Here is a 27,425-nt window from a genome sequence, read left to right on the forward strand (position 1 = left end):
TTAGGTCTCATTTTATTGATAATTAGTGCATTCTTTTTAAAAGAATCTGTCACAGAAATTATAGTCAAAACCCCAACTTGTACTTTTACTAAAGAGAAGGGACATATTTATGGATCCAGGAAACAAAGTTTGACACTCTTGTGTAAACACCAGGGAAGTCTGGTCTTCCACATCCATGTCCCCAGCTAACGATGCCAGTCAAAATCCATTTTCCATCACTTTTTCTTCGACAAGATAAAGGTCCACCCGAATCTCCCTACACGAGAAGATAATATAAGTACGAAGCGCATATGTCCCACGATCATCGATTTTGTCATTGATACGTCTAATGGACTGTATTCAAAACTCTCGTTTCGGAAAGTTTTCACTTGGCTAATTATTACATAGTTTGGGGAAGAGTCAGGAAATAACGTGAAGCTGCTAATGTCATTCTGGAATTATTCTCCCTAAAATCAAAACACTGCCTTTACTGTAAGAAACTTAAATCTTTAGGCCAAGAATATCTTTAGAATTTTCTTAAGAGCAGGGGTGGGCGCCTCGGTGTCGTGAAATGGAGCCCCGTGTTAAGCTCTGTGCTGGGCGGGGAGTCTGCTTAAGATTCCCTCCCTCTCCCTCTGCCCCTTCCCTGTTCTCTCTCTCTCTCTCTCAAGAAAAACCAAATTAATTAAAAAAAATTTTTTTTTGTAGGGGAAACAACTCTCACATACTCCAAAGAACAAACCTCAATAGTCGTGGAAATAGCTTTAGTAGTAGCAGCAGCAGCAGTGATTGTAGTAACATAATAATGGCTAACGTTTATTTAGAGTAACGTGCCAAGCACTACGTTGGGTCATTTAGCCCTGACAGCAACCTCATGAGCCATGGCTATCCTGGGAAGTGGACCTCTGCCTCTGGGCCATGAAAATCCATGGTTAGCTGGTGATTCTGACAATGAAAGACGAAGAGGTCCTGTCTGGTTAGCCGGGCCCCACGACCCGAGGCAAAACCCTAAGGATCACCGGACCACAGCCCTCGCAGACAAATCGCCCCCATTTGAGAGTCCTTTCTGATATCTCAACTCCACAAAGCAAAGACCAAAATAATTCAAAGTTTAAACACCATTCCTACAGTATCCATCCTTTAAATTATGACGTCTGGGCTTAATTTGTGTAGTCTGGAGGACAGGCAAAGTTGCAACTCAGCCAGAAGCAAAGACAAAAAAGCATTCCAACTTCACCCCTGAATCCCACCCCTTAATTCTAGCCGTGATTAGGTGAATTCTGACTCGTAGAGAAAGTGGGCTGTTTTTATTTTAATTGTCACCATATCAACTCTACTCAGTCTAATTTAACCTATAAGCTCTGGTGGCCTGTGGAACAGGTCATATCAGGAAGCAGCCAAAACACAGCAGCTTTAGCATTAGAGAGAGAAGGGTTCACATTCCAGCTCAGGCATTTGCTTACCAGCTGTGTGACCTTGGGTAATTTTCTCACCCTCTCTGTGCTCCAGCTTCCTCTACTGTACAATGGGCATGAAAGAATGATTTGAATGGATTTATGTAAAGGATCTAGCACAGTGCTTGCCACAAAAAAAAGGAGCTCAGGAGGCAAATTCATTATTATAATAAGATGAGTTCTTGTGGCCTGATGGCTAAGGTCGTGGAGAGACGTAGGAACGGCTGCCACCACCCTCTTCATCCTCTGACCCAGCTGTACGCTTTCTGGCAATCATATAGCTCCATATCTGTGTAGATTGGAATCTGAGACTCAGAGAAACGTCTCTGTGAAGATGAACTCCTACTTTACCACCTAACCAGAGGCAGACAAATGAATGGCCTCTGTCACCTCTCCTGCCCCTCTTTCCCATCCCCCAGCCTATGCATCAATGGAGCAAGTGAATAAAACCCTGGTATGTCAGAAGGTAAGTGGCCCTTAAGGACCCTAAAACACTGCGAGCCATCGAGGGAGCGTGAGGGAGAGAGAGGGAGAGCTGCTTTGTTGTTTCGTTTTCGGTTGTAAGAAAATAAATCACGGCAGAATGATAAATCCTAACCTCATTTTCCAAATGTTGCAGGAAAATACACAGGAACTAGAAAACTGAGTTTTCTAGACCTAATCATTGAGCCACCTTTCCCTGATCTTAGCCAACGAGATTATATTAATATCTGAATTAAGGAACATACCTACCCTAGTTCTTTCCCCGTGGCACGTAAATGAAACGTGAAAGCATTTGTGGAAAGTGCAACCTCTTAGGCACAAGAAAGGTAACATGGCTTACCCTGCAGGCATCTCTCTTGCCTGACATGACGCCCGCACAGAGCATCCGCGAAGTGATGATCCCATAGGTGGAAACACAGAGCGTTTGGTCAATGAGCTCCACCTCCGCTTGCTGTAAAACAGGGGAGCCTTTATTGTCTGGAAAACACATTGGAAGTGGAAATCATGGTGATGATTACAGTTATTCAGGGTTTTATCAGACCATTTATTCACATTATCTCCTTTTATCCTCACGGCGATTCTTAACATAAATTCTTTTATACTCCCCATTTTTGCTGAGGAAGAAAGAGAGGGACTGGGCCAATGGCACACAACTAGGAGGTAACAGGGCAGGATTCTGACCCAAGGTCTGACTCCATCATCTGTGCCCCTGAACCACGTACTTCCTGCTTTCGGTAGAACTGTGAGTCACAGCAGTTACCAATACTCCCGGGGCGAGAGGCCCACCCCTTAAGTGAAGCAACATAAACTGTTCTATGGGAGACTCCCGGGAAATAAATCACATCAGTTTGGCTATAGCCCTTGCACTTCCTTTTTAACCTGTCTAAGATGATTCAGAAAAATAAACATGGGCACACTCACGCTTATAAAGAAAATGTCTCATGATAAGCTGGTTGAATAGACTCTTTCCTCCTGCGATACAGAATAATATGGTTGAGGCCCTGAGCACAGTCCTGATAGGTTGTAGGTGTTCGAGCCAGCGTTAGCTGCCCTCCCTCATTAGGACCCTGAGATCCCAGCAGGCTACTGTGACCACATTAACTAAATGAAGGCAGTTGAGCCCTTGAGAAGCTGCCCACAGTGCATCTTTGGAGAGTGTCAAGACAAGGCCAAGGGTAAGATCCAAGATTTGGAAATGGCTGCCTAGGAATCAGATGCATGGGAGATAAGGGAAAGGGTTAGCACTAACCTCTGGGGACGTGCTCACAAAGCTGTGGCTTCTTCCCCTCACTACATATTCAGAATCAACCATGAAGCCTAGACCATGAAAAGCCTTGGCCAGAGCAGATGCAGGGACTTTCCTACCAGTCTGACCTTTGTGCATAATGATAAAGATGCCTGCTCCAGTGAAGGAATTGTAAAAGAGGCAGACCCTCTGGGTGGACCGATTCTAGGCTGATGTAACCCTCAGGACCAAATGTGCCGTCTGGGGAGCTGAGGGAAGGCTGGTTTTCAGCCCTGACTCTCATCTACCTGGAAGGCTTACCTTTGTGAAGGACATATTTGCATAGTCCTCAAGATAGTCCTCCGTGAGTTGACACAATAGGGTGGAGGGAGGGTGGAGGTGTGGGTGTGGGTGTGGGTGTCCTTCTCTTCTTTAAGAAAAGGAATCACTTCTTTGGATGAAAGGGAACCTCAAAGTAAAGAGGAATTGCTCTTCTGTAGTGGAAAACCTAATAAACCCCTCAAAGTTTGAAAAGGGCCCATGTTATCCATCCAATCTTGCCTTGTTCACAGACCGCCCCCCTCATGAGGTGGGTCTTGCTTCTTTTGGGGATAAGGGAAGAACATCACCAAACAAGAATAGTAACACCTTCCTCCATTCTACTTCTCAGAATCATCAGGAGGCTCAAGTGAGACCATATACAAAAACCCTCTCCGTGGAGCACCTGGGTGGCTCAGTCGGTTAAGCATCTGACTCTTGATCTCGGCTCAGGTCGTGATCTCATGGTTCATGGGTTTGAGCCTCGCATCGAGCTCTGCACTCATGGTGAGGAGCCCGCTTGGGGTTCTGTCTCTCCTCTCTCTCTCCCTCACCTGCTTGTGTTCTCTCTCTCTCTCAAAATAAATAAATAAACTTTATTAAAAAAAAAAAAAAAAAAACCTCTCTGTGAACCCCATAGCACTACATCGGCAAAAGTTAGTATTATCTGGAAGGGGAGGGTATGACCATTCATTCATACACACACCTGCTTCGTGCCTTCGGCCCCAGCCAGTTACCCAGCACTTCTCCCCACCGCGCACTTTCTGGCCAGCAGGAGGAATGCATATTGGCTGAATGAGCTGTTTCAGGGTCTCAGGCCAGGCCGTACTGAGCTGTAGCAGGGCAATATCATAGTCGAAGGTCTGACTATTATAGTACTCATGGACCACGATTCTCTTCACCGGGGAGACAAACTTGGCATTCCCCTGCACATACATCCCAAGGTGAGCAGTCCATGGCGTGGGGTCTGACAGCCTGGTGGGAAAGGAATGGAGCACGAAGTCAGTGGCTTGAAGAGCCATACATGGTTTGGATAGAAGCCATCTGCAGACAGATGAGGGCTGAGGAAAGGAAGCCTGCCTTTGAGTTCCTACTGTAGTCCCTGGCCCTGTCCACCAACATGGTGAAAAGCATAACTTTTCTCAGCCTCCCTGGTCTCCTAGTAAAACAAGAGATGAGGTAAGATGTCACAGGGGTGGTGCATGATCTCTATATTCCAGACAATCCCCTCACTCATCCTAAGAAATTGCTAGAAATTCTGTTGTTGCCCCTGATATCTCATGAATCACACACAGGTCAAGAATGTGAGTGACTGGAATTAATTTGTGACATTCTTCCTCTTCATGCTGACAAAGGCATTTGATGGGGACAGACAGGGCCAGTAAGACAGCCGTCTGGGGATCTTTTTGCCAAATTCAAATGATATGAATTCCAAAATAGTTTAGAAATCAAAGTGCTATAAGCAGGAACTTAATGAAATTCCTTCTTGTCATCTGCCAGAAGTCTTAAAGGTCACTGCTACAACTCCTCAAGCATGACCATTTTCAAGGGGCCCCACTCTTTGTCAGCCCTTCCAGAATTCTAATTCTGAACAAATTCACCTGCACTTACCTTTAAAAACCTTCATGGTTGGTATGAGGCAGACAAGAGACAGGAGGGTTATTGTGTAGGACGACTTTCACTATCACTAATGGAATCACTGCTGTCTCTTGGCTCAACGGAATCTTTTTCTGCATGGGGGCCATTGTATATGCTGACTACAGTACATATTAATATACTCTTGTCATCTACTGTATTTAATGTAACTGGCAATAAGGCAGCAGAGGAAAGGGTCTGCATCTGCAGGCAGCCTGGCCTAGAATGAAGCAAAGCATTCTCAAGCTTCCTCTTGTATGGAAAAGCAAAGGACTGTCCACAGGTGCTTTGAAGTGACAAAAAAATACACCAGTGCCAGTTGTGGGCACCGTCCAACGTTCTGAAAAATCACTGATTTCTACCAAACACCTCGGCCTGAGACGGAGCATCTGAGCCTGGGAGATGATTACCCACAATCCCACAGAGAAAGAGGGAGGCAGAGAGAAAAAAAAAACATTGGCTCAGTTGTGATCATGTGATGTTTGGCATCACGTACTACTCACTACTCATATTGTGAGACATTGCTCATTTATCAAGTTACAATTTATCAGAGGGCCACCTGGGTGGCTCAGTTGGTTAAGTGCCCGACTTCATCTCAGGTCATGATCTCGAGGTTCATGAGTTTCAGCCCTGCATTGGGCTGTCAGGGCAGAGCCGGCTTGGGATTCTCTGTCCCCTTCTCTCTCTGCCCCACCCCTGCTCATGCGCAAGTTCTCAAGCTCATGCTCTCTCTCTCTCTCTCTCTCTCTCTCTCTCTCAAAAATCAGTAAACATTAGGGGAACCCGGGTGACTCAGTCGGTTAAGCATCCAACTTCAGCTCGGGTCATGAGCTCATGGTTTGTCAGTTCGACCCCGCATCGGGCTCTGTGCTCAGAGCCTGGAGCCTGCTTCAGATTCTGTGTCTCCCTCTCTCTGCCTCTCCCCTACTCATGCTCTGTCTCTCTTTTGCAAATATAAATAAACATTAACATTTTTTTCCAAAAACAAATAAACATTAAAAAAATTTTAATGGTAAATCAAAAAAAAATTATTAGAAATGTTTTCTCGTCTTGCAGAACACTTGCAGAACAAGTTACCTGCCATCCAAGGTTTTACTGTATTTGGTCTTCATCTCATTTTGGCACAGAACTAAAAACCCTTGGAGTTTCCTAAGTGACTAGAGTCACAAAGCTGTCTTTTGTTACACTGTTAGGTTAATGAGTGACTTTTGGACCCCACCTTAAGGCTGGGGGCTGGTTGCCAGGAGAACCAACACTGTGATTGAGGGTTGGAGCTTTCAGTCCCACTTGCTGACCTCTGAGGAGGGGAGAGGAGCTGGAGGTTGAATCCATCACCAATGGCCAACAATTTAGTCAATCGTGCCTTTGTAATGAAGCCTCTATAAACACCCAAAAGGACAGGGTTCAGAGAGCTTCCGGGTTGGTGAACACATGGAGATTCAGGGAGAGCGGTGCACCTGGAGTGGGCGTGAAAGCTCCTTGCCCTTTCCCTAAACCTTGCCCTGTGCCTCTCTTCCAATCTGCTTGTTCCTGAATTATACCCTTTTACAATAAACCAGTGATCTAGAAAGTAAAATGTTCCTCTGAGTTCTATGAACTGCTCTAGCAAATCAATCAAACTGAGGAATGGATGGTTGGAGTCACCAATCTATAGCCAGTGGGCCAGAAGGATTGGTGACAACCTGGACTTACCACTGGCTGAAGTAGGGAAGGAAGGACAGTCTTCCAGGTCCTACCAGGTTTAATCTGACCCTATCTAACATGTAGATAGGGTCAAAATTGAGTCAAATTGTAAGACAGTCAACTGGTGTCAGAGAATTGCTTGGTGGTGTGAGAACCGTCCTGCCAACCACCACATTGGAAATTGGGTGCAGAATCATTACTGTTCCACTCTAAACACAAGTCCAGTGCCCATTCCCCACTCCCACACACACACACACACACACCATTTGAACTGATGGAATGTCTCCAAGGGCAGCTTCCTTCCACAACTTGAGGGCAGATGCGTGGTCTGTGATGAGAGAGGGTGCCATCATAGAGTAAGAATTGAGATACCCTACCTGTTTCCATGGAAACAATGGGCCGCAGAAAGAAGCCACTCCCTGGAGATGACCGAGGCTCCGCAGTAGGCAGATCCCACAAAGTGGAGGCTGACCTGCCAAGGCCAACCCCCTTCCTGGGTGTCGGTTCCCCCAATGATGCGGTGGTGGGTGGAGAGACTCCTGCTGCAGCCTTTAGGAAAGAAGGCTCACATGATTTTAAAGCAGACTTGGAAGAAACACTGGAAATGAAGCCAGGTTTCGAGCTACATTGGGAACTGACATACCAGGCAAGCAACTTGAAACCTCTTGTTTATCTAGAAAAAAGGCACCAATAAACCACTTGCTCCGAAAACAGGCCAGGACCAAGAGTCTCCATATAATAAAGCACATGACAGGAGGAGGGGACTTGTTAGCAACAGATGCCCTGATATGAACAGTTGCCTTTTATTAGAGAGGAAAAGATTAGTTTGAAAAGCAATAGAATTTGAGAGCATCTTTGGAGTGGTGCTGATTTGAGAGGAAGCATTTGAGAGAGAATTTCCAAGTCCAAGACAAATGACAACTTACTAAGAAAAACTAGTTATCAGAGCAATTATTTTCCAGTGTAAATAGTATTGATAACAATGCATAGTTAACAAGTTGCCACCTGGACAATTAGAGACCACATAATAACATGTGGCAGATTACAGTTCTCAGGTGATAAAGAAGCAGCCCTTGGCATTGATCATAACATAAGGCCTAAATAACAGTCATCTGCTGTGTTCCCATATCTATATCTTTTCTAATGGATTTTTTTAATTTACGAACTTCTCCCTTAATTAGAATTATTAGAATGTGAAAGTTCTCATTATAAACATCAGGTGCTTTAATGCTTGTTATCAAGAAAGCAGATAGAATCCACTCTAGAACTTTTTTTAGCTTATTTATTTATTTACTTTTTAATTTTTTTTTAACGTTTTATTTATTTTTGAGACAGAGAGAGACAGAGCATGAATGGGGGAGGGGCAGAGAGAGAGGGAGACACAGAATCTGAAACAGGCTCCAGGCTCTGAGCCATCAGCACAGAGCCCGACGCGGGGCTCGAACTCACGAACCGTGAGATCATGACCTGAGCTGAAGTCGGACACTTAACTGACTGAGCCACCCAGGCACCCCATATTTATTTAGAGAGTATGTGAGAGAGCATTTGCGAGTGGGGCAGGGACAGTGGGGGAGAGAGAGAGCGAGAGCGAGAGCAAGAGAGAGAGAGAGAGAGAGAGAATCCCAAGCAGGCTATGTGCTGTCTGTGCAGAGCCTGATGTGGGGCTCGATCCCACAAACCGTGAGATCATGACCTGAGCCAAAATCAAGATTCTGAGGCTTCGCCGACTAACCCACCTAGGCACCCCCAGAATTTTTAATTTTGAGAAACCATTTCAGATGCAGTTCACCAATATTTACTATTCTTCCCTGAACCCGTGGCAACTTTTGCCAGGGCGATTTACACTAAGAAGGGAATGCAAATGAAAAACTGGTGAACTGAGGCAGGAATACAGGGAGTCAGAAGGAACATATTTGTACTCACTGCAGCCTTGTTCATCACTTCCGTCTGGGCAGTCCACAGTCCCATCACATTGTGCGTTTTGTTTCCTAAAGCAAATATCATTGCCACACTTAAAAGTTCTGTTGTTACATGGAATGCCTAAAAAATGAACAGAAGAGGGAACAAGTTTTTCCTGCCCAGAAACAGACTTGATTGAATGACAGCTCCATCCTGCAAGAGTGGTGTAGACATAGCATCGGTATTTGTTGCTCTGGGAAACCTGGCTGAGGGCGATGCAGTAACCCTAACAGTGACCAGTCCCCTCACCTCAGTAGAAGAAGGCAGGTGCACCTGTTGAGAAGCAATCAGATGGCCTCTCCTTTCTTCCACTAGAGGTGAGATGAAAAGAAGTTGGCTGTATCGGTAGCTTTAGGCCACGGCCTCTTTGCTATTAATTATTTTGTCTTGGGGCGCTTGGGTGGCTCAATCGGTTGAGCATCTGACATCGGCTCAGGTCATGATCTCATGTTTCATGGGTTCAAGTCCTGCGTCGGGCTCTGTGCTGACAGCTCAGAGCCCGGAGCCTGCTTCAGATTCTGTCTCCCTCTCACACTCTGCCCCTCCCCTGCTTGCACTCTGTCTCTCTCTCTCAAACATAAATATTAAGAAAAAAAAGTTACTTTGTCTTGTTCTCCAAGAAAAGTTTGAAGAAAAATCAATACCATATTCAATCCTTTTTTACCAGTAGGGGGGAAAATGGGCAGGCTCTGTGAATCACAGCACATTTATTCACATCCCCCGTGGTATGTGTTTCTGTAGGGGCTAGAATAGGACATGTCCTATCATGGTATCTGGCAAGTCCCACCATATCACAACCTCAGTATCTGTTAGTCTTGAACAGCATTAAAAGCAAGTAAGCAATGAAAATCTTCCAGTATTCACATGGACACATACACACACAATACACATACTCCACCCAAGTTAGAGTGACCAACTGCCCCCTTTTTCCTGGGGCCAAGAGGATTCCTCAGGAACAGGGGAAGTCCTGGGAAAACCGGGGCAAGTCAATTGCCCAACCCCGCAGAGGTATTTTGGTTCTGACTTAGAAGAGCGTACAGGAAACACATCAGAGTGCAGAGGACGCTCCCTCACTTTGAGTGCAGTTCTGCTCATCCTGGCCATCCTCACAGTCCCTGAAGCCGTCACAGACCAGAGGGCCATGCTGCCTGAGGGAGCTCGTGTTGCAAGCAGGTTTAAGAGTCACTGGAATGAGAACAGACAGAAAGCTCATGAGCCTGAAACATCAGCCGGCCTCTGAGACCCAGCAGCGTCCCTCTGACGCGGCAGATGGTTAAGATGACTTACATAAAATAAAAAGCGTGTTTTCGTCAAACTGACACCTGCATGAGAAAAGCAGAGGTTGAAACTTTGCTGTAATTCCCAGTGCTTTGAGTCTGTCAAATCGGATTTTTGCTTTTGCATAAATGTATTAAACTCTGGCAATTTGTTTACCTCATTACAATTAAATGCATCGTGAGATTTTCTTTGAAGGAAAACAAAAAGTCATAAGCTGTTATCTAAATGGAACTTCTCTACCTTTCTAAACAAAATGGGAGTGTCCTTAGATTGAGGGTTTTTGTTGTGTTCATCTCTGCACCTCAAATCCCTGAGTACAAAGTAGGTGCTCATTAAAGGTTTGCTACCTAGATTAACAAATGTGAGATCTTAAAAGACTGTGTAAGGAAAACTCTTGTTAAAATCATTTTGCCCTGGGGCACCTGGGTGGCTCAGTCAGTTGAGCATTTGACTTTTGATTTCCACCGTTGATTTCGGCTCAGGTCATGACTGTGGGGAGTCATGAGCGTCGAGCCTGCTTAAGATTCTCTCTCTCTCTCTCTCTCTCTCTCTCTCTCTCTCTAACCCTCCCCTGCTCATGCTTTCTCTCGCTGTCTCTAAAATTAAAAACAAAAAAACTGATTTTGCCCCAAGCAATCCATTTCCTGAATTAGGAAACAGCATTGTAAATTTACCACAATTGTTCTTTGGAATATTTTCATGAACTGCCTTTGGACAAGTGACAGGCACAGTTATATTAGCAAGCACTCTTTGAAGGTATGATTCCTTAGACATTTCTGGTTTTGTGAAAAGTGATCATTTTTGTTATCTGCTCCTGTTTCTCCAGCGGCATCTCTTGTTGGGGGCCGAGGGTAGCAAAGGTTGGATATTGCTACCCTGAAATAGCTCACTGAGCTTCCGGAAGTACCTAGCTGACTCCTAGAGAATGGTTTCCAAAATGGCACAATGATAATCATTGCGATGATTATGATAATCACATGTGATAAATGATTCCCAGAAACAGTCCTTCTTATAAAGTAACAATAATCACTTTTGTTTGGAGCATCATAGCAGAACATGATAATAGTATAAAAAATACCAGCAACCTCAGTCACTGTATAATGGCCAGTATTTATTTTCTTAAACAACAGAAAATGCAGTAGATTGAAAAGGTCAATGAGCCATAAGTTAAGAGATTTCTTTTCTGTTTTGCCAAAAACAAAATAAAGGTGTGGAACCATAGGTTATTTTTCACGACTAGAATTGTTTTCAGTTAGTTATGTTATATTAACTCTAACATTTCTCCAAGAATATGAAAGAAATTAAATAGCTTCGCCATCACAATTGTATTTGAATTAAACTCTGGATCTTTAGGAGAAAGTGTTGCCGATGGTGTCATATGGTCCAGTGAACTATCCTCCCCATATTACTCCCTGAAACCGGAGATCAAGAATGATGTGCAAATAGTAATGAAAAACCAGAAGGAGAATCTCTATCCAAAATAAGAATATCCAATACCCCACCCTTTAGTCATTGCAGATGCAATGTTGATGCAAACGACACTGGTAATTATAGCAATAATAATAATTCTTTCATTCACAATAACTATGTTCCATAAATGAACATGCTCAAGGAGTTTACTCTCTGCAGTTTCTGAGCTTCTCTCTAGATAAAAGATCTATTCTTTAAAATGGGATAGTTAGTTTAAGATTGTGGTTGGTTGCATTATTAGTCGCAAATTCTCACTCCCTGTGGTAGTATTATACACTCCCAATCCTTGCCATGCCCCCAGGGTGTGCAGTATAAACTTCCCTGACCCTCGACTATGGCCTTAGCTATATGACTCACTTTGACTGATGGAATATAACGTAAGTGATATTGTGCCAATTCCAAGCCCAGAACCTAAGAAGAACCATGTATTTTTGCATGCCCTTCCTTTACCTCTACCCTGCCATGGCTAGCCCAACAGTTCAACGAGGAAAAGTGCATAAGGAGTAGACCTGACCCCAACCTGGAAAGAACCATGTTTATGGGGATCTGCTGCTTAAAGCAGAGCCACCCAGCTGAGCCCAGGCTAGATGTGTCATATCTTAAACAACCCTTGGATGCATGGCCCAGAATAAATGATTGTTGTAAGCCACTGAGTTTTGGGGTCGCTTGTTATGCAGCAATAGGTAACAGCTACAAAGACCCATGATATATGCTAGTAGATACCATGGCCCAGAAAAGCTGTTTCTTCAGAAGAAAGCCATAGTAAATTTTGAATACCCACCACAGAAAAGCTCATCACTTTCATCAAAGCAGTCATTTACTCCATCACATCGCTGGGTCTGAGGGACACACAAACCAGAGGAGCATCTAAAAGATCCAACAGGACAGGCTAGAGATGATAAAACACAGAAAATCTTGTGTGAGTCCCTAAAAGTCATCAGACCACACTAAAAAAGAACTACGACGTGTTAGGTGATCAAGGAATTGGCAATATGGTGATAGTAATTACACAATTGCTCCATCAGATCAAGCTATAGGTGGTAACTGAAAGACAAAAAAGGTGAATTTAGGAGAGCAAAGAAAGTAAACTAACCCACCAGAAGCTCTGAGTCGGCATTGCATCCAGGTCACATGTCCAATCAAACTTCTACTACCTCTTTCATTGACTCAGCAAACCGGCTCTGTCATTGACTTGGAGAAAGTGAAAGTTGGAAGATACTTTAGACAGTCCAGCATGCTTGATGCACAGTCTTTAGACTCCCCAGGGAATTATAAATGGCCTTCTGGTGCCTCCGAGTCCCGTACGATCAGATGCATTATTCTGAGGAGTCTGCTTTTAATTCCATTATCAAGCGACTTCTGTCCTCAGATATATTAGCAACCACTGATCTTAGACACATGGACCTACAGAGATTAGCGACTGTCCTTAAAACTCAGGACTCCTGCCTTCTACCTCCCACTCCACTTCAACCAGGCCTACTCATCAAAGATCCATTCCCTGCCTGATAAATCCTGGGCTTATAGCTAAATATATTAGGAACAATAAATCCTTCTTCATTGCTATGGTCTGGATGTTTGTGGTCCCCACAAATTCATATGTTGATAACCCAGCGTCCATTGTGATGATATTAGGAAGTAGGGCCTTAGGGAGGCGATTAAGTGATGAAGGCAGAGGCCTCATCTTTATAAAAGGACTGTCTTTATAAAAGAGCCCCCACAGAGCTCCCACAAAAGAGGCCCCACAGAGCTCCCACACTGCTTCCATACATGAGGATACAAGTCTGTGACCCAAAGACAGCCTTCACCTGACCATGCTGGCATCTTGATCTCAGATTTCCAGCCTCCAGAACTGTAAGAAATAGGGGCGCCTGGGTGGCGCAGTCGGTTAAGCGTCCGACTTCAGCCAGGTCACGATCTCACGGTCCGTGAGTTCGAGCCCCGCGTCAGGCTCTGGGCTGATGGCTCGGAGCCTGGAGCCTGTTTCCGATTCTGTGTCTCCCTCTCTCTCTGCCCCTCCCCCGTTCATGCTCTGTCTCTCTCTGTCCCAAAAATAAATTAAAAACGTTGAAAAAAAATTAAAAAAAAAAAAAAAAAAGAACTGTAAGAAATAAGTGTCTGTTTTTTACAAGCTACCCAGTCTGTGGTAGAATAGCCCAAATTGACGAAGACACTCCCCTTGGGCAAAAGAATGGGGAAAAATGCATGGGCAGGTCGACCACTATCTCACTGGCACAAGATGGAGAGTTTCTAGAAAATATTCATGGTTTGGGGCACCTGGGTGGCTCAGTCGGTTAAGCGTCTGACTTTAGTTCAGGTCATGATCTCGAGGTCCATGAGTTCGAGCCCTGCGTCAGGCTCTGTGCTGACAGCTCAGAGCCTGGAGCCTGCTTCAGATTCTGTGTCTCCTCTCTCTCTGCCCCTCTCCCAGTTACGTTCTGTCTCTCAAAAATAAATAAATGTTTAAAAAAATTACAAAACATATATATTCATAGTTTGAAGAAACAATTAAAAGTAAGATGGCTCATGGGGCACCTGGGTGGCTCAATGGGTTAAGCGCCCAACTTCAGCTCAGGTCATGATCTCGCAGTTCACAAGTTCGAGCCTTGCATGTTGACAGCTCAGGGCCTAGAGCCTGCTTCAGATTCTGTATCTCCCTCTTTCTCTGCCTCTCTCCTGCTCATGCTCTCTCTCTCTCTCTCTCTCTCTCTCAAAAATAAATAAACATTAAAAATTAAAATAGATAAAATGGCTCACTATTCACCTAAATTCTTGCTGAAAATTGTAATATTCTGGTATTCAGAAGTGTAATACTTCAGATCCAGAAGCAGGTATATTGGCAAAGAAGAAAGGTTCTAAATGAGCTTTCTGTCAGTCTTATCCTCATGGCCTTCTAAACGGTTAGCCCTTACTTGCCCCCTTTTAAAATGGGTGGAGAATTTCCTGAGTCAATATCTACTCTCTCCAGCTCTAAAGACTTCCCTCAAACACTGCTTTTCCTACTGACCACTCCCTGGCTACTGTTCCAGTGGTTCTCGGTGTGAAGGGCAACATTTTGAGGGCTGATCAGCTGTCCGTATGGGTCATGGGCCAAAGTGAGTCACAACAGTTGCCCTGTGATCCACCAAATGTTTTATAAACATCATATTTACAAAGATTTATGAATAGCAAAAATAATAAATCAAGAAATGGATTTGTTCCCATTTGAAAAAAGGAGGGGGGGTGCTCCTGGGTGGTTCATTCGGTTGAGTTTCTGGCTCTTGATTTTGGCTCAGGTCATGATCTTACAGTTCATGAATTCGAGCCCCACATGGGTCTCTTTGTTGACGACGCAGAGCCTGCTTGGAATTCTCTCTCTCCTTTCTCTCTATCTGCCCCTCCCCTGCTTGTGTGCGCATGTGCTCTCTCGCTCTCTCTCTCTCTCTAAATAAATAAATAAACATTAAAAAAAAAGAGATGAGCTTGTCTCATATTTCAGAAATTATGTAAGAAACTATTTTTCAATTGTAACAAATAATTCTATTATTCTATAATTTAAACTGTAGCAATAATAAATACAGAATTTTATGTATTATTTATTATACATTTTTATATAACACATATTTATAATATATTTATTTATGTATTATTATAAAATATAATAGTAAATAGCAGAAATAAATCCATTTTTAAAGTTTGTTTATTGATTGATTGATAGATTGATTTTGAAAGAAAGAGAGAGTGAGTGGGAGGGGGGCAGAGAGAGAATCCCAAGCAGGTTCCACACTGTCAGTGCAGAACCTGACATGGGGCTCAGCCCCACAACCCATTAGATCATGACCTGAGCTGAAGTCGGACACTTACCCACCCAAGCGCTCCATAAATAAATCAGTTTTTATTCCATAATTTCTCAAGTTTTAGAGTTATAAAGTATTAGCCTCTGTTTAACCATGTACTAAGATTTTTCTAAAGAGCCAATCCCATGGGGCGCCTGGGAGGCTCAGTCGGTTGAGCGTCCGACTTCGGCTCAGGTCATGATCTCACAGTCTGTGGGTTCGAGCCCCGCGTCAGGCTCTGTGCTGACAGCTCAGAGCCTGGAGCCTGTTTCCAATCCTGTGTCTCCCTCTCTCTATGCCCCTCCCCCAGTCTCACTTTGTCTCACTCTGTCTCTCAAAAATAAATAAACATTAAAAAAAAAAAAAATTTTAAAGAGCCAATCCCAGGCTTACGTTGACTAATGTTGTAACTGCCATATTCCACCAACAGTGGCTTGTCGGAAAGCCTTGAACTGCAGCGCAGCTGAATGTGAGCGAGCGAGCTGGGCACTCGGAAAATCGTCTGGTGATCCATGTAGGAGCCACAGTACCTGAGGAGACAAGAGTCAGGGAAGAGGGTCTGCCAGCTGCATTCTCACTGACCGCGAGCTCACTAATACTTTGGTATTAGTTCTGCTTATGGCAGAGCTAACAGTAGTTGTCCATTCTATCTAGGTCTCTGTGATTGGGTAACTTCTGTCCCCTCGATTTTCCACTCTGCTAAATACAGCTGAGGTACTATTGACTGCTACCTGTTGTTTTGCTCACAGACACTTATAAACAGAAGAAGTATGGGTCTTCTCTTTTTTCTGCATAAATAACCACGTAACAGTAAGAAGTGCCTGCTTTTGCCCACAAACTTACCTATAGAGCAGAGTGGAATCCATGAGCTGAGGCTGAAAATATGCAAAGAATCCCAGAAACACTTAAAGTAAAGCACATGCAGTATTTTTTCAAACTAAAGTGAAAACTGAGGTGCGCTCTGAGGCTTGTCGTTGGCAAAATTTCAAAGCAGTAATGTCTGTCTGCAATATTTCCTTACCTTGACTTTTCTTACCTTTTGTCCTAAAAGGAAATGTCTCTCCTGTTAGGAATTCTAATTATATGAACACTGTGGTTAGTAGAACATGAAATATTATTACCCTGGGGGCCTATGATAAGTTAGATCTTTGCTCTGTGTAGGCAAAGTTCTTTCCAGGGTGAAACCTGCAAGGCTGCAAAGGGAAACAGCAAACACACGGGTTGAGCAGTGGATCTGTGAATGCCAATCACTCCTAGCTGCCAAAACACGTGGGAACCACAAAGGTTCCAGGGATCAGACGCTGGCATTCTGCGGGAGGACCACAGAGGTAACCCATGACTTTAAGGTTCAAAAGAGGAAAGTATTCATTTATATTTCAGGAAGAATCTTTTGCAGTTAGTTAAATTTCAGGCCCTGATGGGCTGGTAGACTAGCTCCTGGAACAGAGGAAGAGATAACAGCCATAGGTAGGTGGTCACTTTGCCAAATGGGAGCCAGGCTCTGAGAGGCACTTGGCATCCACATTAACCTTTTGGGGCCAGATTCTACTCCAGCTGGTCATCTTGGGATCAGATTCCTGTGTTCTGAAAACATGATTATTGTTATTTGTGTCTCATAGTGATTTTATTTGTGCTCTCCATTAGCACTTACTAGAGCTTTCTCGCGAAAATCAATCTTACCGGGATGTTAAGGAGGAGTCAAGGACTCTTTGAACACATGTTTTGGCTGGAGTTTAGAGAGGAACAGTACGGAATGGAGCACAGTGGTAGCTAAGGGAACAAAAGTTAACAACAACAACAAAAAAGTGAGAAATTGGAGAAACCCAACAAGAGTCAGTTTACAGGTACAGGCACATGACAGGTAAGAAAACCAAGAAGTAAATAAGTGAAGTAACATGTTAAAGTTCGAAATAGCAAGAAAGTGGAAGCAGGATTAGGACACAAGTCCCCCTGGTATTAAATCTAAAGATTAACCCTCCCAAGTTTGCTTCATAACTGTCTTGACATTTTTGGGTTGTACTGTTCTGTTCATTTTCTTTTGCTTTGTTTTTTGCTTTTGTTTCTTGTTTGTTTTTACTTTTGCATTTAAGACCATTACATATGATTTTGTTTTGCTTGGAAAAATAAATAAATAAATAAACCCTGGTACTTTCTAGTGCACCAACAGCTTTCCCTTCGTGAGCTTTGCTCTGCAAAACTTCATCGAAAGGACATCCATTCCTTTAGGGTCATATGTTGCATTGTAGCTGCCCTGAGCGGCTACACCCTATTCCCATGTTCTCTGAACTCACGATCACTGGGCATCCTGGTGGCGGCATTACTTTTTTCTGCTTCCCCTTTACAAACCCAATGCCTTTAGGCAACTTTTCAGCAAGGTGTCCGAAGTTAGTTCAATTACAGCCTTTCCTTTTTAGATGAAAAGAACTGATAATGGGAAGGGCTGGCATTTTAAATCCTAAGGGTGCAACTAACATCAAAAGAATCTGATAGGATTTCAGCCAGCCAAACTTCAGTCAAACTGAAGAGCCAGCCCTTCAGGGAAAGTATTTAAGCAGAGAGAGTTCCTGATTCTGATTCCTTGTTAGAAAATCCTGCTCATACTTTGACAGCAACACTTCCTAGGTGGTAGCAGTTGCTACTTAGAAGGAAAAAAACTAGTATCTAGTTCTGAATTATAGCTCTATCTTACCCATACAACTTTATAAAAGAATTGTTAAGAGTTGTTTTTTCAACCTCTATCTAATTAAGTATCAAAATGCAGCATTCATAAAATTTGGTGGGGGGGGGCACATTCTATAGTATTTATCCATCCAAAGTAATTTCCAAGGCAATTTTTTTTTGACATGCGATGTTGCAATAGTTTCAGGTGTATAACATAGTGATTCAACAACTCTATCCCAAACAATCTTACTCATCATAATAATGACTAATATTTTCTTTTGGTGTGTAGTATGCATTATCTCATTGAATCCTTACCAAAAAAATCCCACCTTAACAAGTAAGAATTATTACCTCATTTACAGATTGAAAATCAAAGAGGTTAAGTAATTTGTCCTAGTTAATATAGGTACTAAATTACAGAGCTCAAATTTGAACCCAGGTTTTCTGTCTCCTGCACAATAGACCTTGATTCAAAATCATTTCCAATAGGAATACAAGGCACATCTAATAATGGTCCAAGAATGCTCTTCAATCAGATAGGATATATTCCAGTGAAGGGAGAACCTATCACTGCATAGCACATAATCCGAGCGTCTAAAGGAAATGAAAGAAGGTGGTTCAGGAAAATCATTTAGAAAAGGAAAGTTTCATTCATGGATTAACAGTGAGCAAAGAATTAGCAGGCAAATCCCTTAGGCTAACCTCACAAAAATTCTTCCTTCAAAGTAAACTTAGAAGCTATTCTGCTGCAAAGACAGGACATTCTCTATTTTTAAATACAAGACCTAGCACAACTTTAGAAGCAAATAAACAATAAAAATAACTAAGACGCAAATTAAGGGTGAGAGTGAGGAGATCCTGGGTCAGTTCGGGAAGCTCAGACACCTTGATTTCTCTAATCAGCCTCAACCCATGTGCCAGGATACAGCCAGACTGACCCAACCTCTCCTACTGCACACAGTTGGCTAATGGTTTTTAATGTTTTTATCACCAGGACTCCTATTTACTATTTCCTCCAGGGCTCCATGGTTTATCTGCCAAGCTATTTTTGTAAAGTGTAGAGGGTGCACACCCATAGCCCAGCAGCAAAGAGCAGTGGCCCAGCCAGGACTTGGGAGCCATAAGACATAGATTTGAATCCTGGCTTAATCACATATAAGCTGAGTGACCTTGAGCAAGTTATTTAACTCCTGTATCCCTCAATTTCCCTCTCTGTAAATCGTTAAGTGCAAACTCTTCGGGGACAAGGGATCCAAGGCTTTGAACCTTTAGGTGAGGCCTTTCATCAGTTTCTTTACATATGGAACCCACTTACATTTGTTCATTAATTTCCCACCATCCATGGTCACAGCCTTTCACGCTCTTCTTGGTTATTGAATAATTATGGAATTTCAGTGCTACGCCAAGTATTGATAAGGAAGTCTGTGAAAAACAAACATTAAGTCAGAAAAATGTTTCAACTGAAGGATATGTTTCAGGCTAAGTTTCCTCACTCAGAACTCATTCCCTCAGCTTGCCGCTTTTAGGGCATTTTATTCCTTGTGCCTTATTATGATAGGAGAAGATAGGATTCCATAGGCAGAGAGGGAAAGATTAGGATCTGAGGTTCCTGGGTGGGGAAAAACACCTATTTTGGAACAATGCTGGGAGTGTCTGACCACAGCAAACCCCCAGGCCATAAGGTTCCTCTTAAGAATATAACAGAGACCAACTACTGGTCCTCAGGTTTCCCCTCTGGAATTTGACAAAAGACCTAAATATGGCCACAGACCACCCCTCGTACAATGGAAATGAGCCAATCAGGAATGGACAACGCAGCACCTAGAGTTATCCAGCCAATAAGTGTAGAACCTGAGAAGGAACAAGGGAGAGGGGAAGGGGCAGGGCTGACCAGAACCTTATGAAACAAGAACCGTTGCCTATAGTGCTCGGACATTCACTTTCGAATGTCCCCTCTCTGTGAAGGGGAGACATACTATTCTTCCTTTCTAATCTTATATTCTAATAAACTTTTGCCTGCTGTTCCTTTTGTGCCCACCTCTTCATTTTCCAAGTGGAGAGACAATGAATCCCGGGTATTACGGGAAAAAACCCTACAACACTATGACCTTTGGTGGGATAGACCAGTACCTCCCCTACCCTGCAACAAACCAGAATGAGGAGAGCATAATAGAGAGGGAAATGGGTGGCCCAGTGCTAGGGAGCTGCTCTAAGGCCCCAGTTTTGAGTGAGCTGGGTAACATGGGACATATTAGATTATCTCTAGGTGTCAGTTTCCTCCTTGTAAATGAGCTTAACTTTGAAAACACCCACTTGTTAATGAATGCACACAGTTTCCTCCCTCAGTAACAATGACATAGTTCATTTAAAGCACTATTCAGATTATTTAGATAACAGAGAAGTGAATCAGCATCCTCTTCATATTAAACCTGGGTATTCCTGAAGGCAGTTACTAAATCACTCCTCTGCTGAGACCAGATCAAACAAGAAAGAGGCTGCCCATACAGCACACACCCACGTGAGTGTGCATGCGCGTGCACACACACATCCGACCTTTTTATGACATTGTATGACGTACACATACATTGTGTTATGTCATGATTTTAGTTTTTAAGTTTTTTAAATCTATTTTTTTTAATGTTTATTTTTGAGACACAGAGAGAGAGACAGAAGGCAAACAGGGGAGGGGCAGAGAGAGAGGGAGGCACAGAATCCGAAGCAGGCTCCAGGCCTGCCGAGCCGTCAGCACAGAGCCCTACATGGGGCTCACGACCCCAGACGAGATCATGACCCCAGCCAAAGTGAAACGCTTAGCCAACTGAGCCACCCAGGGACGCCTCCTTTTTTTTTTTTTTTTTTTAAGAAATTAATTTTAACCGATTTTTATTGCTCTGACATTTAGTGTTGTAGTGATATCATTTGTATTTGTGATGTATTTGATGTTACAATGTCTTTGTTGTATGTACTTCTTTCTAACATGTATTTAAATACTGTAGCCCTCATCCCTTAACCTACCTTGCAGAGAAAATGATTCAGGCTATTTATTTACTTATTTATTTATTTAAATTAAGTAATCTCTACACCCAACGTGGGGCCCCAACTCGGGACCTTGAAACCAAGAATTGCATGCTCCATCAACTGAGCCAGCCAGGCGCCCCTATGTCTCTCATTTAAACAACACGACGGGGGCGCCTGGGTGGCGCAGTCGGTTAAGCGTCCTACTTCAGCCAGGTCACGATCTCGCGGTCCGTGAGTTCGAGCCCCGCGTCAGGCTCTGGGCTGATGGCTCGGAGCCTGGAGCCTGTTTCCGATTCTGTGTCTCCCTCTCTCTCTGCCCCTCCCCCGTTCATGCTCTGTCTCTCTCTGTCCCAAAAATAAATAAAAAATGTTGAAAAAAAAAAAAATTTATTAAACAACACGACGACACAGGAAGGAAGTATGAGTCCTATTTTATGGAAGAAGTCAAGACTAACCAAAAATAAGTGACATTCCCGATGTTACCCTGCATTTCTCTGAAGGCTGCTTTTTCTCAATGTATCATGCCACCTGGAACACTGACAGTGAGGGCTCAAGGGGAACAGGACGGTCTTATGTGCAGCGAACGCCAAGGGCTCCTGAGAACATACATCGGTTTATCCCCCCAGTCTTGTCATCTTACTGTTTCTTCACATTAAAAATAAATAGATGTCAACTAAGAGATAATAAATATCTAGAGTAATCAGTGTAATTTTCTAGCATAAGAATATATTCCAATGTAGCCCTCCACAAGAAGGTTACATGGGCGTTTTCACTGTGTTCCATCGCTCCAAAGTAAAATAGATTTATATGCGCTCCCCAATCTCCAAAGCCTCTCCACGGAGAAAGGAAGTAAGTCCCCTTGCACACCAGGTTCCACTGACACAGAATTGCACACAAGTCTACACGTGAGCCCAGATTGACCAAGAGGCATTACTGATATTATCCAGCTTGACAAGTGGGGTAAAGCAGGGCAGTTCCAAAAAACACTGTGAGCTCTTTTGCTCAACAAATGGACAAAAATTAAAAACTGCTGGGGCGCCTGGGTGGCTCAGTCGGTTGGGCGTCCGACTTCGGCTCAGGTCATGATCTCGCGGTCCGTGGGTTCGAGCCCCGCATCGGACTCTGTGCTGACAGCTCAGAGCCTGGAGCCTGTTTCAGATTCTGTGTCTCCCTCTCCCTCTGACCTTCCCCCATTCATGCTCTGTCCCTTTCTGTCTCAAAAATGAATAAACGTTAAAAAAATTAAAAAAAAAAAAACCTGCTAAGTATGCTATTTCCTTCTGTGTCCTGTATTCTCTGTTCCCACTGCCCAACCCACGCCTTTGTTTTGGGAACTTTTACCAAATAAGGGGAGAAAGTCTCCTGATTTGGACCTGCTGTGTTGAAGTATTTCTCTAGTCAGTGACAGCGACAGGATGCAGGACGTGCTTTATCCTTATCACTTCTCACTCGCCAGTGGTTCTATACATACAACTCAACCCATCTCCCACTGGCACTGGGAACTTCCATGGTTAGATGCTTGCCACAGAAGCAGGGAAGAGGGATTCATCTGTGGGGAATCCCACCTATTCCCTAGGTGATAGGAGGAGGTGAATTTACATGGCCCACAGTATATTGCTTATGTGGGATGCATCTAAACTGGTGGGTGCTAGGCTGATGGCATCGGTTATATAACAATTCAAAACCCCACTCCACATTATTCTTCTAAGATTCCATAGCAAAATGCATTCGTTGAAAAACAAAAAGAAGGAAAACAGAAAGGTAAATACTCAATTGATTGTTATGAAACAGGGAAGCTGAACATCTTTAGGAACCCAGGAAAGGAGGGGGTGCTGAATTTACTTAATGGAGGGGCACATGATTCCTTTTAATGCTGCCTGGGTCACTTTCTATTTGAGTAACCTCTGGCAAATGGCTTGCCCCCAGTTCTATTGCCTTATCCATAAAATGTGACCAGAGTCTCTTTCCTATATCAGCGGTATGTTTTAAGAGCAAATAAAAATGTGTGTGCCCTAAACAAATGCAGGTGACAGGTTATAAGCCTCAATACTCCTTTTTGCTATTTCTTATTTCACCACACCTTCTTCCCCCACAGTCTGTAAGCTCTGAGACAACAAGGACTTTACCTTGTTACTAAGTGTTCCCTATGGTTACATGCCTGAAACTGACATTCAATGAATATTTGTTTATTCTTGGGAGAAGAATCAGAGGAACTTTAAGTTGGAGCGGGAGTTAATCCTGCTCAGGTAAATGAGACCTTAAAAACTCAGCCGAGGGGCGTCTCGGTGGCTCAGTTGGTGGAGCTTCGGACTTCGACTCAGGTCATGATCTCACGGTTCGTGGGTTCAAGCCCCGTATCAGGCTCTGTGTTGACAGCTCAGAGCCTGGAGCCTGCTTCGGATTCTGCGTGTGTCTCTCTCTGCCCATCCCCCACTCAGGCTCAGAAAAGAAAAGAAAAAAGTCAGCTGAAAGTGAGTTTGCAAAAGGGATTGATTGCTCTTCAGTTACATCTGGAAGTCGGACCAGGCACTAAGAAGGATGGAGAATAATAGAAATCAACTCTTGTGTATTAAAGGGTTTATCATTTTACCATGACTTGAGTCAATATTTTTGTCACTTAGGTCATTCTTCCCAGTTGTTTGCAATAAATTCAAAGCTATTTGACAGGTGCCTTTTTTTTTTTTTTTAATGTTTACTTATTTTTGAAAGAGAGAGAGACAGAGCATGAACAGGGGAGGGTCAGAGAGAGGGAGACACAGAATCTGAAACAGGCTCCAGGCTCTGAGCTGTCAGCACAGAACCTGCTGCCGGGCTTGAACTCACAAACTGAGATCATGACCTGAGCCAAAGTGGGATGCTTAACCGACTGAGCCACCCAGGAGCCCCCAATTATTTTTTTTTACATGATTTCCATTTGCAGAAATATGCAATCACACAATTTTAGGTGGCTGTTCAAAGTGGTCCAAGGAAGGAACAGCTTTATTTAACCTCCATGCTGAAGAGGACCAGCCTTGACCTCTGGGAAATGGTGTCACCCACCAAGTCTATCCCTAATATTTCCTGTCTTCCCTCTCCTATTCTCCACTCCCCCAGGGGCATGCTTTTTGCCTTATAAAGAATTCTTTTTATTTAGCATTTCTAACTCTCAACCCCTAGGGAAACAATCTGATATTCTAATTTACATTCTGACTAGAACAATGTTTGAGGATCTTCACTGTAGGGCTTATGGCTTATTATGGAATCACATTTATTTCACCTGAAAAGAATTTCAAACATTTGACAGAGCTTTTGGGAATGGGGCCTTTCCTGTTCTGGATGTCATAAAAAAGATCCATCTGCTCTTCGGAGAGATGGAAGAGACAGATTTGCAGTCTCTCCTGTTCCTTACCTAAGTTGCAAGAGTCACTTGAGGTACTGAGATTCTGCTGCCCTGATGAGGCATTAAGAATCTGGTGGTGAGCGAGTCCAGAACCTTTGGGTTTTAGTTATTTTGGAAATGTTTGCAACAATGATAAAAAAAATAAATAAGTTAAGGATGTATGCCATTAGGACACTGAGACTAAGTACACATTTGGGAGTAATAAAATTATTAAAAATATTTAACTCTGGGGCTCCTGGGTGGCTCAGTTGGTGGAGCTTCAGACTTCGGCTCAGGTCATGGTCTCTTGGTTCGGGAGTTCGAGCCCCGCATCGGGCTCTGTGCTGATGGCTCAGAGCCTGGAGCCTGCTTCGGATTCTGTGTCTCCCTCTCTCTCTGCCCCTCCCCCACTCGTGCTCTGTGTCTCTCTCTCTCTGTGTCAAAAATAAATAAACATTAAAAAAATTTTTTTTAAAATATTTAACTCTTTGGGGCACCTGGGTGGCTCAGTTGGTTAAGCATCCGATTCTTGGTTTCAGCTCAGGTCACGACCTCACGGTTAACAAGATGGAGCCCCGGGCCTGCTTTGTTCTCCATAGCACTATGTAACATACTATACACATTGTTGTCACCTGTCTCCCCCTACTGTATGGTAAGCTTCATGTCGGATATCATGGATCCCAGTGTCCAGAATACTGCCTGACACATAGTAGGCAGTTAATAATAACATGTTGAATGAATGCAAACCATAAACTGCTTGCCACTTACATCCACTTGCTGTGCCTCACAAAAATGATTTTATACATCTATGCTGAAAGAGCCTTCCATGAAAGGCTTCATGACCTTCCATGAAACACTAAAGTTGGAGAAAGAAAAACAGTTATGAACTAAAATTTTAAAGACAAAAAAAAAAAAAAAGATTGAACTCTCTGTTAAGGACCAGAGATGTATATATTTCATATACATTTACATCTTGGTTTGCTTATACAACTGAAATATACATTGCCTAATTAAATTTATTATTTCTTTATTATTCTTACTATAATGCTGATAGTGAAAGAAGTAAAAAGTGCTGAGTTCTACCAGGGTAAAAAGAAAAAAAAAAGAAAGAAATATTGTTTGATCTCATAACAATGTCTTTGCATTTAAAAATTTTTTTAATGTTTATTTTTGAGGGAGATAAAGACAGAGTGTGAGTGGGGGAGGGGCAGAGAGAGAGGGAGACACAGAATTCAAAGCAGGCTCCAGGCTCTGAGCTGTCACCACAGAGCCCAACGAGGGGCTCAAACCCACAGACTGTGAAATCATGACCTGAGCTGAAGTCCAATTCTTAACCAACAGAGCCAAGGAGGAGCCCCTGTCTTTGCAAGGGGTTTTTTTGATACAAACAAACAAAACAACAACTGGAAAAATAAGCCCGTCCCAAAGAACAGTTAATTTATAGGCAGAGGGTTAAATTACAAGGAACTTTCATGTTCTAGGTAACATATTTGCTTAGGGTTTAAGTATTATAAAATTAACTAATATTCTTTTTGTAGTAAAAAGTTAATGGGGTGCCTGGGTGGCTCAGTCGGTTGGGCGTCCAACTTCGGCTCAGGTCATGATCTCACTGCTGGTGAGTTTGAGCCCTGCGTCAGGCTCTGTGCTGACAGCTCAGAGCCTGGAGGCTGCTTTAGATTCTGTCTCCCTTTCTGCCCATCCCTGGCTTGCACTCTGTCTCTCTCTCTGTCTCTCAAAAATAAATAAATATTAAAAAAAAATTTTAATTAATTAAATTTAAAAATAAACTGTTACTAAACATAAGATAACAATATTTTTCTAAAATAGTGGTAAAACTAGGTTACCTGAAATTTCCAGATACACTTGCATTTCGGAGGATAGTAGCTTGGGTAATATGGACTTGAAATTTTCCCTTCAAAGCCAGTGATTTCTTTGATGAATACTGTGTTTTCACATTCTGAAAAAAAATATCCATTAACAGACAACGATTTGCAGTGGTGGGATTATGGGAAATGCACTGAATTCATTTATTTAACTACAAATGCACACTCTTCGATCAACAAGCTTAGATACGTTTTTAAATTTAAGCTAATTTTTCAAAAAAGAAATAGTACCATACAGAGGTATAGCTAAACTTCTTGTTCAAATTCTGTATTTGTTTTCAGATCATGTATTTTGACTACAGATCTATTACTCTCTTTAAAAACATACTTTAAATATATTTTTTAAAGCTTCTGAGCATTATTTGTTTAAATGAGTGTATATTTGTTGTTTAGGAAATATGCCCAGTTTACATAACATGTTGTCCTGTTTATATAAAACAATCTGAATGTTTATTCATACTGCATGGTCACCCTTCTCCTAAAATGTAATGTCCTTGAGAGTATTGGTTTTTGTCTATTTTGTTTGCTACTCTTTCCCTTACACCTGGAGTCATCCCTGGCATGTAGTACATGCTCAGTCAATGTTTGTTCACAAATTCCACTGCAATATTTCTGAGATAATCATATTTTTAATCTTTGGAGCTGGAGACAATTTTCAACCCAACAACATCTCAAATCGCCAGTTCAATTTTCTTTAACAAATCAGTTTTACATTTAGTTTTGTAATAATTCGATGGAGAAAACCTATCAAAACAAGCCACTGCCTTAAAATGTAGATGGACCTATTAAGCCATGACCATGTAACTTAAGCCAAATCCACTGCCCTCCTCACCCACATCTGTCATTCTGATCCTTTTGTCCTCGTTGGTGTTCATAGAGAAGTTGCCAGGACACCATCTGTAAGACCTGACCAGCTACAAGGCAACAAACATTACAAAAAGACTAGAGTTTCAGTGAAGGCTCTTTTTATTTAGTCTTGTTTTGTTTTACTTCGTCAACCCACATCAAAAAGAGAAGAATGAAAGGGAGCTGGGTCACTTTTTGCTCACTACCTGACCTAGGAAAATCCATTGAATCTCCGGGTGTTACTTCACACGCATCTTCTTCTAAGATGGCATTCCCATGCATTGCTATTAAGGAGGATTCACGATAGACAGTCCCCCACCCCACTCCCACTAGGTACTGAGCTGTTATCACTCAGCTCCGAAC

The 27,425-nt window shown here is 42.9% G+C and overlaps 1 protein-coding gene across 1 annotated transcript in view; it reads right to left on the reverse strand.

Annotated features, from left to right (window-relative positions):
* TMPRSS7 (transmembrane serine protease 7) overlaps positions 1-27,425 on the reverse strand; it is a 36,387-nt gene continuing 8,962 nt past the window's right edge. The window contains exons 8-17 of the mRNA XM_058732529.1: positions 26,178-26,290; positions 19,273-19,379; positions 15,690-15,826; positions 12,266-12,373; positions 9,811-9,921; positions 8,701-8,817; positions 7,155-7,326; positions 4,166-4,434; positions 2,257-2,393; positions 1-256 (exon numbers count right to left, since the gene is read on the reverse strand). Of these exons, the coding sequence (XP_058588512.1) occupies positions 89-256; positions 2,257-2,393; positions 4,166-4,434; positions 7,155-7,326; positions 8,701-8,817; positions 9,811-9,921; positions 12,266-12,373; positions 15,690-15,826; positions 19,273-19,379; positions 26,178-26,290 (1,439 nt within the window). The 3' untranslated portion in view covers positions 1-88. The remainder of the gene's footprint in view (positions 257-2,256; positions 2,394-4,165; positions 4,435-7,154; positions 7,327-8,700; positions 8,818-9,810; positions 9,922-12,265; positions 12,374-15,689; positions 15,827-19,272; positions 19,380-26,177; positions 26,291-27,425) is intronic.

This window comes from Neofelis nebulosa, chromosome 5 (assembly GCF_028018385.1).
Source record: "Neofelis nebulosa isolate mNeoNeb1 chromosome 5, mNeoNeb1.pri, whole genome shotgun sequence".
NCBI classification, from domain to species: Eukaryota; Metazoa; Chordata; class Mammalia; order Carnivora; family Felidae; genus Neofelis; species Neofelis nebulosa.